Below are 19,391 nucleotides of genomic sequence, written 5' to 3'. Positions count from 1 at the left end.
TGATGGTTAATCTTTCTGTTTCAATTTATGCTTTCCCTATTGTCTGATCTGGACTAGAAATAGCACTTGAAGTGACTCAAGCTCTAGCTTATTTCCCCTTTGTTTTAATTAAATCATGTATTGACATTTGATGTGTTTTATGGCTGATAATTTTAGATTGATCTTATGTCAGACTATGTATTGTTTCATCTATTCTATCTGTTTAGTTTTTTATTTCAGAAATGTCCATTAAGGGGACCTTTAGTTAAAATATTATATAAATATAACACACAACCTTACACAGACTTAAAAGCAGTATTGTTCTTTAGTTTGCAGTTTCCACTCACAAGGTGACTTTTACCTCAAAGTGTTCATAATTCTTTATTGTTCTCGCATTTCCAAACCAAAACCAAAACCAAAACCACTGCCCCTGAGTCATTCTGACTCACAGACACCCAGTAGGACAGAGTAGAACTGCCCCATAGGGTTTCCAAGGCTGTGATCTTTACAGAAGCCGATTGGCACGTCTTTCTCCTGTGGAGCAACTGATGGGTTCAAACCGCCAACCTTTCAGTTAGTAGCCAAGGACTCAAGCACTGTGTCACCAGAGCTCCTGTTTTTTGCACTTACAGACACATAAACACAACCAAATACATTCACATGCATAAGCATCAAACGGTATGTCATATAACAAATTTATATTGATTTAAAATTTGCAGTAATCATGCTTAATAATACAGCTATTGTTTCTCCAATCGTTTGGCCTTTTCACGCTTACATTACATAGTTGGTGTAATAGTATGTGGAACAGCTGCAAACTTTCACAGTAATAGGTACAATTGAATCTGATGTATCTCATTAATTTTTAGTCCAACAAATTAGTTTTCTTCTTCATTACTCTCCAATGGGAGGCAGACATTATATTTCATTATATTTTTTGTCTGCAAGAACAATGGAGCCTTACAGGTCACACACATCCCTTGTCTATGCTCTAATTATTGTTTCAAAAATACAAGCAGTATATGAAATAGTAATACACATTGGCTAATGTAAATATTGCACCTTATTAAATACGATATTTTATGGAATTTTTATGCAAATGAAGGAAAAATCTATTTCTTTTCTCTTTGTTCTATAAGACATTTGTTTTCTTTGTTATAACTACTAGTGGTGGTGAGAATTACCAGATATGTGTATGTCTCATATTGAAAATATAAGCTCATTTTACATTAACCCATTTCCATCGAGTCAATTCCAACTCATAGTGACCCTATATGACAGAATAGAACTGCCCCATAGGGCTTCCAGGGCTGTAAATCATTACAGAAGTGACTGCCACATCTTTCTCCCACAAAACTGTGGACCTTTCAGTTAGTAGCTGAGAATTTAACCACTGAACCACCAAGGCTCCTTTTAAATACATCATTGATTATATTTACATGTATAATAATTAAGGGAAGACAGAAGAAACAAAGCAAATTCACTACATATGTAGAGTTGATTTTTAAGTCTTCTAAAACAAAAGACCTTTCAGAAATGGATTATAAGTGTGTACAAGGAAATGCTAGCAGCTATAACAAACAAGCTTTCATTTTGTTTGGCTTAATGAAATAAGAGTTTCTTTATAATTCATATCCTAGTCTAATACGAGTCAGCAGAATGGAGGATGTGTTATCTGTTCCCTGAGTCATTCAGGGATGCTGGAGCCGTCCAGCCAATGGTTTTATTATCCATTAGCGGCTCAGAGTTTCCACCAGATCTCTTGTTTCCGTTCAACTCATGAAGAAAGAGAGTATGGAGCATTTTCTAGGCAATGTTATGGCTAGGTCTGGAGGTAGTGTGCACCATTTATGACTAAGTACTATTGCCCAGTACTCAGTCACTTCTTTGCACTCAATGGCAAGGGAGCCTGGGAAATGTAGTCTAATATTGTGCCCTAGAAGAAAGGCAAGGCAGTGTGGTGAACAAGTCAGCTAGTCTCCAACACAACCACACCTGTGGTTTGCTGGTTTCTCAAATCTAGACAGTTTACCACTGTCATTTACCACATACATGTTCACCACTGCAGTTTACCACATATGTCCCTGAAGTTGACCAAGTGGCTATTAAGGTACCCTTAGCTGTACATGGGTCATCATTTTTAGTCAAAAACTACAGTCTTCCTACAAGGCTCTTTACATACATCATCTCAATAAATCCTCTGAAATATAAAAAGTAGACAGTACTGTTGCCAACTAATAGAAAAAAAGGCCTCAAAAAGATTAAGTGTCTTACACAAGCTCACTTAGCTAGTACATTCCAGAGACACGATTCAACCCTAGAACTTCAAAGACTATGCTCTTTCTAATATATTACAATGTCATGATAACTAAAACAATGAATATCCCATACATTCCTTGATGTGCTGGGCTAAAACTTGTCATATTTATTTTGCTTACATTTTAAAAGTCTGTGATTAGTCACATACTAGATATGATATTGACATTAAAAATCACTTAATTTTCAATGTCTAAATTTCTTAATCTCTTAAATAAACACGTGAATTGTTGGTCTTCAGTGATATTGATCCCATCAGTTAAAAGCCTATTTAAAAACATGAATTAACATTTTCTTAAATTTATCTCAAAGAGGTCTAAATGGTCAGAACATGACCTCTTCCCAAATAATCTTAGTCCAGATTTAAATGTACATTTTAGTTCTGATGAATTTAGAATTAACTTCAATTTTTTATTCACCGTTCAAGTGGAATTTCAAATTAGTTTCAAATACTTTAAGAAAATATTTAAGTTTTATTTTCCGTGACAATTTTAATTATACATGCTGATCTCTGTGGACAGATGTTTACATAATTGTCGTTGTTTTATAGAGTAGGTTGAATACCTCCCAGGAAACGAAAGAACGTTTGAACGAAATAAGTCCCTTTGGTAGGATAAACCAGAAGAAATATCAGTACTTATTACTGCAAATCGTGGAACATTTGAGTATGGACAGTGATGAAGAAAAAAGGCAGTTTGCAAATACCTTGTTTTTTTTTTTTTTTTTTGTGAGACTTTTATTAAAAAAACACTTTATCTAACTGAAGAAAAATTGCAGTTATTTCAACTCCTAGTACGTGTTTTAGTATTCATTGTAAGGCAATAAATCCAGAAGTGGTTCTGAATTTGTGCATAGCAAGTGAAAATGCAAAAGAACAAAGTTGTCACAGTTTCAAACCAGTGATTTGCTTCTTCTTTTGGAACTTGTAAAGTGTGCTAATCAATAAGTGTGATAGGCTCAAGACAAAACAAGTATTACCAATTCCAAAGGAATTTCCTAGGCCTCTGGTGCACCATTTATGTGTTCCTGTGCTTATTTTTGTCTTAATATTTGCTAACATTATTATTTTTTTCCGTAGGAGGACGTAATGAAGTTGTCATTACTGAAAACAATAACAGCATAACTGAACAAATCACTGATGTTGTGAAGCAACCAGCCTTTATAGCTGGTATTGGTGGTGCCTGCTGGGTAATTTTGATGGGTTTTAGCATCTGGTTGTATTGGCGAAGAAAAAAAAGAAAGGGACTCAGTAATTATGCTGGTAAGAGACTATTTCCAGCTAAGAAAACCTCTTATCTTCGGGAATGTAATGAAATGAATGGGATGGAAAAATGAATGTGTGAGCAAATGAATGTTTGGGGCTTATTTTAAAAATCTGCTCTGAAAATGCAATTGTACACAACATGCCTTAATGTATTGCTCTTGACCACTTCACATTATGACTATAAGGCAATTTATTTGGTTTGTATCACCAGTGAAGCTTAACAAGAGTGCGTATGATAAAATTTACATAAGACCAAATTTATCATATAGAAAGTGCTTAACCATTTTGCTCAACTAATTTTTCCAAACACACACTCACGCACATGCACGCACGCACACACACATGCAGTCAGATGCACATGCACACAGACTTTGCATGCTATCAAGCCATTGTTTGGAAAGTGGATTTGGACAAAAGCATTACTAAAATGATCAAGGAGAAAAAAGGTTTGAAATATAGCTTTTAGTATTTCAGGATACAAACTATAGTAGGGAATGAGCCAGATGGAAAACACTAGCAAGCAAAAGTCTCACCCGAATTGATATATGTCTACTAAGCAGGTATCTACTTCAACAGGACCAATCAACATTTCAGAAGGAAGAAGTAGAAGAAAAACAAGCCAAAGCCAAAAAAAAAATGACGATTCTACATGATCTACCTAGTTACAAAATCCTTTTCTCCTTAGAATCCAAAGTAGAGTTTCAAAGAATGTCAGAAAGGGTGACATTCAAAATATCTCCAAAGCAGAAGGAAACAGAGAGAGAGAGAGAGGGAGGGAGGAAGGGAGAGGGAAAGAAGAAAGGGAGAAAAGTATAAAGCCAATGATTGAAAGAATGAACTCAACACTGAAGCTATGTTTGGTACAGCTGTAATTGAGATTCATTTTAATTTCCCCCCTAATAACAACAACAATGAAAAGAAATTACCTCACCGTATTTCACACTTACCTAGAATTTACAGGGGACCAATTTACTATAACATGATCCTACAAAACACTTTAGAAATTTTTGAGACTTTTTATTCGATTTTCTATTTCTAATTTTAACTTTGATAAGAAGCATAAATATTTTAGTAATTGATTTTGAAGTGGGCATCATTGCTCATTAGGCTTCTAAACTGCAGTAGCTTGTTGGCTTCTAAGCTGTCAGTAATGTCTACATAGCATAAAATGCAAGGAGTAACATCCACTTGATTGCCTGGTTTGTTATTGGACAGCATTTAAATATGATCATTTGCTTATAAGATTGAGGCTCATGTCTATATCTTATGAAGATAAAGTTTATTAGTTACTGGTTTGAATAACTGTCCAGGACTACATGTCCATTTAAAAAGGACTTCCATGCTTCCCGACTTGCCATCATTCTACCACTTCATTTCTCCTTGGCTGCTGGCTGCCTGCTTCCTTGCATCTTGCCATCTAAGTGGTATATCACCACACCAAGGAGGGATTCGATCCAGAAAGGGGAGCTTGGCAATAACTGTTGAGTGCCAGAGTCTTGAGCATTAAAGAAACTTGAATGCAGCTTCGTGCTTTGCAGTCCAGTCCTTTACCTTCTCCCTTTAGGTATTGTCCATCAATATGTCTGTTTAATCAAGCACTGTTACATTTCATGGTTGTGACACGTTTATAATCCATCTAAAACACAGGGAAGAACTGATTTAACTCAAGGACTGTTTTGTGCTTATCCCTTTGTTTGACTTCAGTGATAAAAACAAAAGATTAACTACGCTAGTCTTGTCAGAAAAAGTGGCACAGTGGTTAAGCGCTTGCTGTTAACTGGCAGGTCGAACCCACCAGCTGCTCCTCGGGAGAAGGATGTGGCTGTCTGCTTCCCTAAAGGTTGATAGCCTTGGAAACCCTGTGGGGCAGTTTTACTCTGTCCTATAGGGTCGCTATGAGTAAGAATCAACTCAATGGCACAGAACAACTGTCACTTCAGGGCAAAGTTCTAATATATCTATATTTAAAGTGTTGCCTTATTGCCATCCATGCTTCTTCATTCACTCATTTCTTATAAATAACATGGCTCTCATAATTATGTTTGTGCTTTTAAATGAAATTTTCTGACAAATACTTCCTCCTCTCCCTCCGCCTCCTCCTGCTTCAACAGCAAAGCAGGCCAAATTCTACTCTTTGCCCTTAATTTGAAAGTATCTGTTGGTCTTTGAGCTTGACAAGAGTAGTATATGTCCTATTATCATTTCTCATTGTAATTGATATTCATCTACTTGTAGAAAAACTGTTAAATCAGAAGGTGCTATGCCCTTCAAATATTTTGGAATAATGCCAAGCCAGAGAGTAGCGTTTCATAAACCTTTATACTTTACTGATAGAAGGCTGACTCTCAGAATGGATTCACCTTCATGTAGTGATTTACCTGTAGCAACTGCTATTTTCTGCTAGGTGAGAAGCAAATGAAAATACAAACCACAATTACATAGCATTATATATATGATATGGCAATGTTGTCTACATATGTCCTTCCATAATATCCTATTCTCTGCCTTTTTGAATTTTTATATTATTGTCCTTAATACAATGTAGAGAACATAAGTTTTAAGTAGGAATGAGTAGTGTAATATGGATTTATTATATTCAAATTTCTGGTATTTCATATGTGAGGTATTGATCCATTTTAATAGAGAATATACTCTATTATATCAGTCCTGTTAGTTTTTGGTTTTCATAAAATTTTTTGGGGAGAATCGTATGTTTTTACAAGTATGAGAACTAAACTTGATAAGTTAAAGCAATGTGATTTCATTCACAAGATAAAAACCTAAGGTTTCTACTTTTTCACTACGTTTCAAAGTTTATTGTTGATTTATGATAGCAGTAATAATTTTTTTGCTAATAAACAAAAAGTATAATTTGTTTTTGTTGTGTGCCATTGAGTTGATACCGACTCATAATGACCCTATGTGACAGAGTAGTACTGCCCAATAGGGTTTTCTAGGTTTTCATCTTTTTGGGAGCAGATAACCAGGTCCTTTCCTCTGCAGAGCCGCTGGTGGGTTCAAATGGCCAACCGTCCAGTTAGCAGTCGAGCGCTTAACCATTGTATCACCAAGTTTCCTCTATACTTTAGTATCAGTATTTAAATTAATTTATAACATAAAACATTGTATTTACTTTGAACCTCAATTATAATCTTGTATCACATTGGTTTAAACTTAAACCTTTGAGATAATTTGCATATATTAAGAGACATGCATTTTAATAAAGCTAGACTGACTGACTCTAAGTAGAAATGTAAGAAACCAAAAAACCAAACCCATTGCTGTCAAGTCGATTCCAACTCATAGCGACCTTATGGGACAGAGTAAAACTTCCCCATAGAATTTCCAAGGAGTGATTGGTGGGTTCAAACTGTTAACCTTTTGTTTAGCAGCTGAGCTCTTAACCACTGCACCACCAGGGCTCCAAGTAAAACTGTAAAGCGGGTAAAATTTGATTTCTGCTCTCCTTTTTTTCCTAAATCTTCATTCCAAGTTTCTTCGTAACCATTAGAGGTAGGCCAGTGAAGATAATTACCCAGTGGGGAGGCATATAAACACTGCAGGGTAGAAAATCTAACTGAGCAGGATGACTTTGACTCACTCTATGTATGCAAAAACCTTTAAGGAGGCTGAGCTTTGACTCTCATTGTGGAGAGTTATATTTGAATGCTTAGAAGGAATTAGGAAAAAAAAAAAAAAAGACTGCTGTTCAGTGTTGATATTTTCCTTTAGGTTTCAAAACATTTCACTATTTATCACAGAACACCGGTGGATTAAAACCTTAGATTGTATAAAGCAACTATCAAGGATCAAATATAAACCTGTGTATAGGAATGATCTGAGAGGAGAATCTGGCCTGAGCATGTTTTGCTTCTTTACACAAGCAGAATGTGGAGATGTTCGCAAGGCAGCTTTACGCACTAACTTGCTGTTTTGTTTTCATATTTATCCTTTAAATTCTTTAGATACAAACATGCACCGCAGGTTTGCACATGGCACAAAGAAGGGCAGCTGGAACAAAAAAGGTATCCCCATATCCTACATGCAATCATTTTATTCTTTCTAGAGCAACAGGCGATGCTATTTTTCTTAACCTTCAGTGAGTACTAACAATTTACCTGTTGCTACAAGTGTGTGGGGTTCCTGCCTTCTAGAAGAATTCACTACCTGAGTTGTTATAGAGTGAAATAGAATTGTAAGCCGATTTGAGCAGAAAATATGGACAATATTAGGTGATTTTTAAATCTAGAGTAAATGTTTGATTATATGTATAAGACTGTGAATAGAAAAATGAACATGAATTTCAACAGAGCCATGTAGCTTTCATTAGAATTAAGTTATAAGTACTTATAGCCAATTTTTAAAGTCATCAACTTTTTAATGAAAGTAAATATATTTCCACTTGTAAAGGAGCAAGTTATAGTTTGTGACTATTACCTTTGAAGATAATAGATTTTATGAAACTCAGTAAATATAAACAATTTAATATTAGTGGGGAAATTATGAGATGCTAAACACTTCACATGTAGGTTTTAAAACCATTGGTGAGATATAAATTATTTGACAAACCCATCCAAAGGCAGCTAAAAGATTTGATGGAATTTTTTATAGTCTGATTATCTGGGCTGAGTTAAAGCTTATTTAAAGAGGATTAATCTACAGTCATATTTTAGAAATAGCTTATCAAGAAAGGGAATGAGGCTTGCCTGGCAACATTAAAGTTTCCATTTGGAGTAGGAAAATGTGGCCTGCTAGAGATAGGCACTTTGAAAGCTTCCTCACCTCAAAGTGTCAATTTACCACATAGTTATGTGCCTCATGGTTCTAGCAGGCAGGAGAGATTAGGATTAATCCTTCCAGAAATAGTAGAGGTACTTTGTGTATGATATAAACTTGCAAAATCTTTTACCTTATGTCCTTTCTAAAAATGACAATAAACTCAAAATATTTAATATAATTCTAAAACATTTTGATTGCGGTGTTGGTGGAACTTCTTAAGAAACCTTAGCTTTATCCGGTTAGATTTTGCTAAAAACTTCTATACGTTACTCCCTGAAAGTTTGTAATTTTAGATGCTAGTAGAGACTTCTAGTAAAGATTCACAGTTATTCCAAATTTTTCTCTGATAAACGCAAAGTTATTACACTGTGATTATCAAAGTGATGACAAGCACAATATTGCCCAAGTCTTTTGTTTTAGCCTCCACAGTTAAGCATTTCTTTGAAATGAGAACTACTTTAAAATATCTTCCAGTGTGCTGTGGAAATTATTTTTATGTCCCTTTCTCTACACAAAGAAATGCTGAGCAAAAAAAACAAAACAAAACAAATATGTTATATTTCCATTTTAGGAGTTCTAATTGTTCATCCTTATTTCTAATCTGACTTTAATCTCATGATCTGATAGAACTCAGTTACACTGTGGTCTAGTTTTCAAAATTTAAAAGTTTTGGCAATGAGAGAAACACAGTTATTGTTTCGAGCATGGGGCAAAAAGGCTACATAAAAAAAGTCTCATTGTTTTCCTTACTTTAAAAGCACAAACAACTCTACTATGATAAATCCACCATGTTTTCTTTTTTCTTGTAAGAAACATACAAAATGGAAGATTTTTACATATACCAAATCATATCTATTGTCCATTTTAAAGCAGTCAAGACTTTATCTAATGTACTGTGTATATGTGCCGTTGTATATAAGGAGCCCAGGTGGTGCAATGGTTATGCACTCAGCTGTCAATCTTAAGGTTGGTGGTTCAACCCACACAGTGGCTCTGTGGGAGAAAGACCTGCTGATCTGATCCCACAAAGAGTAACCAAACCAAACCAAACCAAACCTGCTGCCGTGGAGTTGACTCTGACTCGTAGTGACCCCACATGACAGAGTAGAACTGCCCCATAGGGTTTCCAAGGCTGTAATCTTTACAGAAACAGATGACCACATCTTTCTCCCATGGAGCAGCTGGTGAGTTCGAACCGCTGACCTTTTGGTTAGCAGCTGAGCACTTTAACCACTATGCCACTAGGGCTCCTTACTGCCTAGAAAAACCTATGAGGCAGATCTCCTCTGTCATGTGGGGTCACTATGAGTCAAATATTAACTCGATGCCACCCAACAACAGCAACAACATAGCTGATAGGCAAAGGTACAAAGATAAGTGTCTTTATGGGATATTTTGGCAACCTATTTAAGCTGTCTAGAACCATTTGGAAAATATATTTTAATTATGATTGGAACACAAATAGGAAAGTGATATGTCCTAAAAAGGCTTTGAAATTTAAAATGCCTTTGTTCACAACATTTTAATTCTCAGTCAGTAAATATGGATCAGATCATTGGGATCATGAACACATCTGTATATTAACCTTAATCAAAGGTATATTGATAAGGTTTTGAGCCTTGTGACAAAATATTTTTAAAATTCGTGTTTTATGAAGAATTTGCCATTGGTTCATATGTAAAAAGTTAAGTACAACTCAATTTTTGTGAATCTGCTTTAGTTTTTCCTCCATATTTCTAACATCATTTTTTGCTCTGGCAGTATCAGGAAGTTTAGATGGGAAAAAAGTGCATATAAATTAGCTATTTAGTTTTCCCCTCTCATGTCTCCTGAGCAACACATTTTGAGGTATAACCCATCAGAGTCTGTTTATCTGCATATTCACAATGATATTCACAGCGTATCTTAACTCTCTTTTACCAGAGTAAAACAATCACCTGATAATCCATTAAAAAGCCACGTTACTAGAAAGTCACATCAGATGGAAAGTTAATCAGCTATAGTATTTTCACATTTTGTGTTTCGTTTTTTTTCCTTAATCAGGCCTTATTTAATACCTCCAAGGCTCAATTTTCTTCATTAATTATTTCAGGTTAATTCTTTTTAGTTTAAAGCAGTTATTAAAGTGGTACAATGTGGTTGGATGCAATGATTCCCAGTACTTAAATAAGCCTGTCTGGAAGCAGAGTAGTGATCAGGACTGTCATCTTCTCTGAGGAACTGTCTATCGTGAATCCTGTGCAGAGGTTAGATCAGGAGTGTTTCACAATGCATTTCAGATATACCTGAGGAATTGATAAGACAGTATATTTGTGACATCAACAAAATGTTCCTGAAAGCCCTGATATATTTCTCTGCCTCATGAAGTCCTGATAGATCCGTGGAATTGTGATCAATTTGCCCAATTATGATATGAAGAGAGATAATGTCATTGGAAAACCTTAGGGAAGGGACTGGGGAACTGCATTTGGAAATTTATAAAATTTAAAGACTGATCATACTTGAGAGCCTAAATTTGTGAAGCAGATGAATTAAGGAGAGATTATCACATTAAAAAGTATTCACTGTGTGTATACTTTAATTGCCAGTATGTCCTCAGTTTATTTAAAAACATGAATCAATTCATTAAAATTTCATTTATGTTTAGTTTTACCCACTGGCAAAGTAATCATAGTAAACATAACCATTGCCAAAGTTAGGTTGTGTTGGGTTCATATCTGTAAAATGGTAGTTTTCCCTTCATCCTCAGTGATTGGTTTTGCTGATCCATATGAACTTTGGTTAAAACTATAGGTTTACAACTCTTCATCTGCAAATTTGCAATCCATAAACTTCTAAACACCAATTTTTCCCATAATTTTCTAGTAATTTAGTTAAAAAATTGACCCAAACAAATGTGAAGCTAATTATAAGCATTATTTATCCTGCCAATCGTAAATATTTATTCTGTCAGTGAAAAATAATATCCATATGCCTACAAAGAAGCTCATTAATAAATTTACACACCAGCCATTAATGCCAAAGATAGATAAATCGAGGATTTTTATCAACTTCTGCGGTCTGAAATTGATCAAACATACAATCAGAATGCATTGATAATTACTGGTGATTGGAATGTTAAAGTTGGAAACAAAGAAGAAGGATCAGGAGCTGAAAAATATGGCCTTGCTGATAGAAACAGTGCTGGAAATTGCATGATAAAATTTTGCAAGACCAATGACTTATTCATTGCAAATACTGTTTTCAACAAAATAACAAGCCACTATACATGTAGATCTTGCCAGATAAAATAGACAGGGATCATACTGACTCTATCTGTGGAAAGAGATGATGAAGAACCTCAATATTATCAGTCAGAACAAGGCCAGGGGCCTACTGAGGAGCAGACCATCAATTGCTCATATGCAGGTTCAAGGTGAAGCTGAAGAAAATTAAAAGAAGTCCACGAGAACTAAAGTATGACCTTGAGTATACACCCACTTGAATTTAGAGACCATCTCAAGAATAGATTTGACCTACTGAACACAAATGACCGAAGACCAGAAGAGTTTTGGAATGACATCAAGAACATCATACATGAAAAAAGCAAAAGGTCATTAAAAAGACCGGAAAGAAAGAAAAGACAAAAATGAACATCAGAAGAGACGCTGAAAGTTGCTCTTGAACATAGAATAGCTAAAATGAACGGAAAAAATAATGAAATAAAAGACCTAAACAGAAGATTCCAAAGAGCAACTCAAGAAGACTAAGTATTACAATGAAATGTGCAAAGACCTGGAGTTAGAAAACCAGAAAGGAAGAACATACTTGGAATTTCTCAAACTGAAAGAACTGAAGAAAAAAATTTAAGGCTCAAGTTGCAATACTGAAGGATTCTATGGGCAAAAAATTGAACAACACAGGAAGCATCAAAAGAACATGAAAGTAATACACAGAGTCACTGTACCAAAAAGAATTGGTCAACATTCACCCATTTCAGGAGATAGCATATGATCAAGAACCAATGGTATTAAAGGAAGAAGTCCAAGCTGCTGTGAAAGCATTGGTGAAAAACAAGGCTCCAATAATTGACAGAATACCAATTGAGATGTTTCAACAAACGGATTCAGTGCTAGAAGCACTCACTTGTCTATGCCAAGAAATTCTGAAGACAGCTACCTGACCAAATGACTGGAAGAGATCCATATTTGTGCCCATTCCAAAGAAAAGTGACCCAACGGAGTGCAGAATTTATCAAACAATATCATTAATACTACACGCAAATAAAATTTTACTGAAGGTAACTTAAAAACGGTTGCAGCAGTACAACAGGGAACTTCCGGCAATTCAAGCCAGATTCGGAAGAACATATGGACCATTGGATATCATTGCTGATGTCAGATGGATCTTGGCTGAAAACAGAGAATACGAGAAAGATGTTTACCCGTGCTTTATTGACTATACAAAGACATTCGACTTTGTGGATCATAGCGAATTATGGATAACATTGTAAAGAATGGGAATTCCAGAAAACTTAATTGTGCTCATGAGGCACCTGTACATAGACAAAGAGCAGTCATTCAAACAGTACAAGAAGATACTGAGTGGTTTAAAATTAGAAAAGGTGTGCTTCAGGATTGTATTTTTCCACCACACTTATTCAATCTATATTCTGAGGAAATAATCCAAGAAGCTGGACTATATGAAGAAGAACATGGCATCAGGATTGGAGGAAGTCTTATTAACAACCTGCAATATACATGTGACACAACCTTCCTTGCTGAAAGTAAGGAGGACTTGAAGTACTTACTGATGAAATTCAAAGACTGCAGCTTTCAGTATGGATTATGCCTCAACAGAAAAAAAAAAAATCCTTACGACTGGAACTATAAGCAAAATCACGATAAAGAGAGAAAAGATAAAGTAGTCAAGGATTTCATTTTACTTGGATCCACAATCAGTGCCCATGGAAGCACCAGTCAAGAAATCAAACAGCGTATTACAATGCGCACATCTGATGCAAAAGAAGTCTTTAAAGTGTTAAAAAGCAAAGATGTTACTTTAAGGAATAAGGTGCGTCTGATCCAAGCCACGATATTTTCAATCATCTCATATGCATGCCAAAGCTGGACAATGAATAAGGAAGACCACTGAAGAAAAATTGATTCCTTGGCAAAGAATATTGATCATACCATGGACTGCTTGAAGAACAAACAAATTTGTATTAGAAGTACAGCCAGAATACCCCTTAGAAGGGAGGATGGAGAGACTTTGTCTCACGTACTTTAGACATATTTTTCAGGAGGAACCAGTCCCTGGAGAAGGATATCATGCTTGATAAAGTAGAGGGTCAGTGAAAAAGAGGAAGACCCTCAACAAAATGGATTAACACAGTGGCTGCCAACGATGGGCTCAATCATATCAACAACTGTGAGGATGGTGCAGGAGCAGTAGTGTTTCATTCTGTTGTACGTAGGGTCACTAGGAATCGGAACTAACTCAAGGGCACCTAATAACAAGAACAGCAATAATAAATATTTGTATTTCACTACAGAAATATTGAATAACTTTGAATACAGTTTTCTGTCTCAGATCATCATTGTAGTATGCACCATATTACTTTTCTTACATCTGAAACATTCTGAATCCCAAATATATTTGGCCATAGGCTTTGGATAAGGGATTTGGATAAGGGACCTGAACTAATATTTATTTTCTTTGACCAATACATGAAAACCACTTTTATGTTATTGGCTTTGTAGAATGCAAACCGTTCACCGGAAGGAATGGATTCACCTTCTGGTGCTTGTTGTAGTTACTAAATTACTTAGTTTTATTAAAGCCTTGAGTTTTGTTATCATTACATATAACTGGAATATGTTCAGTATGAATTACTTGAAAATTTCATTTTCCTGAAGGTTAGATGATGAAACAAAGTAGTCAGCACATTATTTTCTATTATTATTATTTTCGTATCTATTGTAATTATAGTTGTTCAACTCATAATGCTTATAAGTTTCCCTGGAAGGATCTCTGGTGCTGAGAAATATGTAGGCATTCAATACCTGTTTCTCTTGTTTAATTCAAAGGGTGGTATTGCCTGTTTGAATTACCCAGTTTCAATCCCTATTATCTATCTATTAACACTCTTGTGTTAGAAGTCATGATTTAATAAATCCACGTTAATCTTACATCTATGTTCCAAAATGTTATATACACCAATCTTAACAGTTCTTGACATCTAAATAAATACAGATTACCGCTTTAACTTTACTGTGCATTTGACTTTCAAATTTTGAAATGTTTTATTTAAGTTGGAGTAAATGACAGCTTTGCCCTGGGCCAAACCACTGCTTGTTACTCTCTGTACAATTATGTTAATTGTATTTTGTTAAAATTCCCAGAGGCTTCAACTCTATAAGGGCCAATATGTAGTTGTTATTAATTGTAATTAATATTGACTACTTGTGTATGTATTTTTTTTTTTTTTACAGTTACATTTCAAAGAGGAGATGGAGGACTAATGAGCAATGGAAGGTATGCTAAGGGTTTTTTTTTTCCTTATATTTTCATTTTTAATCAGAACTAGGAAACTACAGTGAGAGGCTATCATTGTAATAAACGATCGCTATAAGTTTGAGAATTCAAGGAGGAATTAAATGGCTTACCACAAGGTTTAATCATCTATCTGTTGTACACTTTAGAGGAATCAAGTCCAGATGTTTCATATCTCCCAGATGCCCCTGAAGAAATTAGTGGTAAATATCACAAGGAATGTGTTCATTTGTTAGCAGGATGTTTATTGCATTAATTAGACATTAGCAAATGAAGTTGCTGTTGTTTAAGACTCCTTATTGGCTCTCCCTAAATTGCTGTGAGTGAACAATTACAAGTAATCGATCACAAAGTAAATGATTCATGGATGATGAATAGGCTGTAGATTGATAGGACTGGATTCCACAACTTTGGATACTCAATTGAAATTGATAATAGCCGATAACAAACCCATATATCCTCATCTGTTTTCCCTTTGCCAATATGGAGATTGTAATTAGGCTCTGGTAATAACTTCCAATCTCCCATTTAGTCAATATTTTACCAAAAAGAGATTAGGCCTAATGAGAGCTAGTGGATGTAGCAAGAAAGAGGTTGGATCTTCTTATTGCAGTTTCCATAGAAACACATGTTTCTCTTAGGGATTGTACCAGAAGGGGTCTATCAAAAAAAGTACAATGATTATAGATGTTGCTATTTCTTTGTAAGTATGCTAATAATCTGGAAATGAATCAGAATCCCATCTTTTATATTAAAGATGGGAATTCTTTATTAAATATGATGTGAAGGAAGTTTTCCTCATAGACTTTACTTGCTTGATCAGATCATAGTGGACCTTTTATTATCTTAAAAACAACTTTAATATACCCTTGATATTTTGCAATTTAGACAACTTGGAAATGTTCTATTGATGGAATAGTATAAATACTGTTCATTAATTTCCCTCAAGTTCCTTGCCTCTAAATCAAGCATGAGGCCTCATAAGAGGGGTTATAGACTACAGGGGACAGATGCATATCGGGGCTTCAAGAATTGAGGAAGCAATAGCCCAAAGTCCTAGAAATGGCTGATACTGAACAGTCACTCTGAGCAGTTGTTCCCTAGAGGTGGCGATTTGTCATCAAACCTTGTTTCAGGATCCTGCTATGCTGCTAGTGATTCCCACCAGTTTCAGGGCAGCCAACTGAACTCATCTGGATGTCGGCTAAGTCCCAGGCAAGGATGCTTCTACTTCCAGTGACAGGGTTCATCTATGTTTAGCCTTAATGAACTGCTGAAGCACCTTAATTCTTGAGATTTCCCATATTTTAAGGTGAAGTGAATTAAAATCTTCTCAGATTCCTTAACCCTTCTTAGTACATGAGATGCGTATCAAAATCTCTCAGAGTTCCCTCGGTTGATTTCCTTTTTCTTTCTGTTTTAGCCGTCCAGGACTTCTAAATGCTGGTGATCCCAGTTATCCATGGCTTGCTGATTCATGGCCAGCCACCAGCTTGCCAGTAAACAACAGCAATAGTGGCCCGAATGAGATCGGGAATTTTGGGCGTGGAGGTGAGTTGTGTTTTTCAAAATTGTTATTTATTTTTTGGCTTTCCCAGATGTTTTTTAAAAAAAAGAATGGAGAGTTAATTCTCTCATAGTTAAAATTAATGAAGTACTGTATATTTTCTAAATGTTTTGATATAAAGATATTGTGTTTATATTATCTTCCATAAAACCTGCTAACAGGTTTTACTGCTAACAAAGAAGGTAAATTCTCAGAATACGTTTTATTTTTAGGAATATTAGTATAAGATTACTAAAATCAGAAACTATACTGCTAACTAGGACTTACAGTTTAGAACCAGTTGTTTCACTTCTCTAAGTCTCATTCACAATATATTTTTTGAATACCTGCTGTATACCTGGCATTGTGACAGGCAATAAGAACATTGATATAATAAGACATGGTCTTCACCCTTATGTAATATATCATATAAAGGAGTAGACAATTAAGTAAGTATAACAACATGTTGAGAGAGAACTAGTCTGAAGTTCCACAATGGACAACCGATACCCAAAATGAAAGACAACATGATGCTAAGTAGGTGATATGCTGAAACTTTAAAAATTTGGTGCCAGATCCCTCTCCATACGTCCTTATAAAGAGACAGAATTGAACCTATTATAAATAATCACCAAATCACCAACTTTTATCCAGTCAATGAGAGAGAGATGAGTTTAGAGAAAGATGGGAGTAGAGAAACCTTTGGTCCCAGTGTTTGGCTTGATGAGTACAAGTGAGTTTTCCAGTGGTAGAAGATTGTGCAGACAATGAGTAGACTTGAGCTGCCTTGCCAGCCACTACCCCACATGGGAGGACTGCCCGTTGGGAATAAGAGAGCTCTATGAATGGAGTGTTATTGAATATCTGAAGGACAAGTAGGAATTAGTCAAAAGTGTGAAAAAAAAGTGTGTGGCAGAGAAGAGAGACTGACCTATTTGAGAAAATGAATGAATATTCTTACGATTTGAGTGAAATGCAAGGCAGCAGAGATAGTGAGAAATACAGAGGAACAGGTAACAGAGAGGCTTCTAAATCACTTAAAAAGGGGAAATCAAAAGCCATTATTGGACTTTAAGGATAATGGTAGGATCCAAGTACTGCTTTAAGTACTTAAGTACTCCTGCTGATGGGTAGAGAACGGAGATAGAGAGGAAAGTTAGGGAGATTGATCAGTAGAGTAGTGCTGTAATCTGGGCAAGTTTGGATGAATGCACTGGAGGATTTCTACATTTGTAGGTAGGATTAGGAGCCCTGGTGGTGCAGTGGTTAAGAGCTTGGCTGCTAACCAAAAGGTCGCCAGTTTGAATGCACCAGCCGCCCCTTGTAAACCATGTAAAGCACTTCTATTCTGTCTTTTAGGGTTGCTATGAGTTGAAATCAACTCGATAGCAACAGGTTTCGTTTTGGGTTTTAGGTAGAGTTTAATGCAGGTGGCCCAGAGCTTGGCTAAAGTACCCTAAGTCATCTATAAGCCTCAATAGTGAGTTTCCTCTTCTTCTTGAAGAAAAAAGAGAAAAATAACCATTTCTACCTTATAGTTGTGTGATGAGGATAAATGGATGACTCTATAAACAGGCTTAGCATAGAGCTTCACATATAGGCAGTGCCCAGTAGGCCTCAACTGAATAAATTAGAGAAAGAGAAGTAAGTTGTGTGACTCCTCAGCCTCTGTAACCCACCCCCGACCCCCACCCTCCATTTAGGCTTCTTACTTGCTCAGGGCCTCATCTAGGTGACCCAACTGTGAGTCCTGCGATTGTAGGCTATCTCTCCACCATGGCTATGTTCTGTACCTGAGCATCTTCCCACTGGGAAACTAGAACACTCATCCACCCCTTCTCTACCCTAGCTGATTTTGTCAAAGGAATTCTATTTCCATGCCTTTTATCAACCAAGAAATAGCTGCTGCTTTTACTTGCATATGAATTGGAATAGCACACCTTTCTATCTTTATATCAAGAAATAAATGCCAAAGCATGAGGATTTTTTCCCCCCAGTTTCTAGCAAACTACTGTAACATTTAAATGTCTCTGTCCAAATTAACCAAAGGCTACATTTGTAGATTTTCAAGGTTTTTCTTCCATTTCCACCTCACTTTTATGACTGAAACATTTCACAGATGAATATCAAGACTGTGTTAGTCATCTAGTGCTGTTCTAACACAAATACCACGAGCGGATGGCTTTAACAAAGAGAAAGTTTATTCTCTCACAGTCTAGTAGGCTGGAAGTCCAAATTCAGGTGGCAGCTCCGGGGGATGGCTTTCTCTTCTCTGTTGGCTCTGGTGAGAAGTCCTTGTCAATCTTCCCCTGGACTAGGAGCTTCTCTGCACAGGAACCACAGGTCCAAAGGATGCACTCTGTTCCTGGCACTGCTTTCTTGGTGGTATGAGGTTCCCCATTCTCCACTTGCTTTCCTTTCCTTTTATCGCTTGTAAGGTAAAAGGTGGTGCAGGCCACACCCTAGGGAAACTCCCTTTACATTGGATCAGGGATGTGCCCTGGATAAGGGTGGTGTTACAATCCCACCTTAATCCTCTTTAACATAAAATTACAATCACAAAATGGAGGCCAACAACACAATTCTGGGAATCATGGCCCAGCCAAATTAATACAGACATTTTTGGGGGGGACATAATTCAAACCATGACAAAGACCAAGAAAAAATTTTTTGCAAGGTTTAATGTATCACTTTTCATTGTAATAGGCATTTTAAGTATTTACCATGTGCCAGAAATACTGTTAGAGTTTTTGTTTTGGGGGGGTTTTTTTGTACATTTTATTTCATTGCCTTGGCACTATGAATGTATGACATTGATAATCACATTTCTAATTTAAAGGTCAAGAATAAATTTTATTAAGATGAATAATTTGTAAATCTAGGTGTATGATACAGGTCTATCTTATTCTAAAGGCTGGGTTTTTTGTCTTTTTTTTTAGTTCTATTGGTTTTTAATCTATACTGCTCTATAAC

At 35.9% G+C, this 19,391-nt stretch overlaps 1 protein-coding gene across 1 annotated transcript in view; it reads left to right on the top strand.

Moving 5' to 3' along the window:
* ROBO2 (roundabout guidance receptor 2) overlaps nucleotides 1-19,391 on the top strand; it is a 591,630-nt gene that overhangs the window by 524,628 nt on the left and 47,611 nt on the right. Inside the window, exons 17-19 of the mRNA XM_023726649.1 lie at nucleotides 3,374-3,556; nucleotides 14,812-14,854; nucleotides 16,296-16,423. Of these exons, the coding sequence (XP_023582417.1) occupies nucleotides 3,374-3,556; nucleotides 14,812-14,854; nucleotides 16,296-16,423 (354 nt within the window). The remainder of the gene's footprint in view (nucleotides 1-3,373; nucleotides 3,557-14,811; nucleotides 14,855-16,295; nucleotides 16,424-19,391) is intronic.

Source organism: Trichechus manatus, unplaced genomic scaffold, assembly GCF_000243295.1.
Source record: "Trichechus manatus latirostris isolate Lorelei unplaced genomic scaffold, TriManLat1.0 scaffold00012, whole genome shotgun sequence".
NCBI lineage: Eukaryota > Metazoa > Chordata > Mammalia > Sirenia > Trichechidae > Trichechus > Trichechus manatus.
Note: the sequence above shows the minus strand (reverse complement) of the source record. Positions and strands in the feature narration are given on the sequence as shown.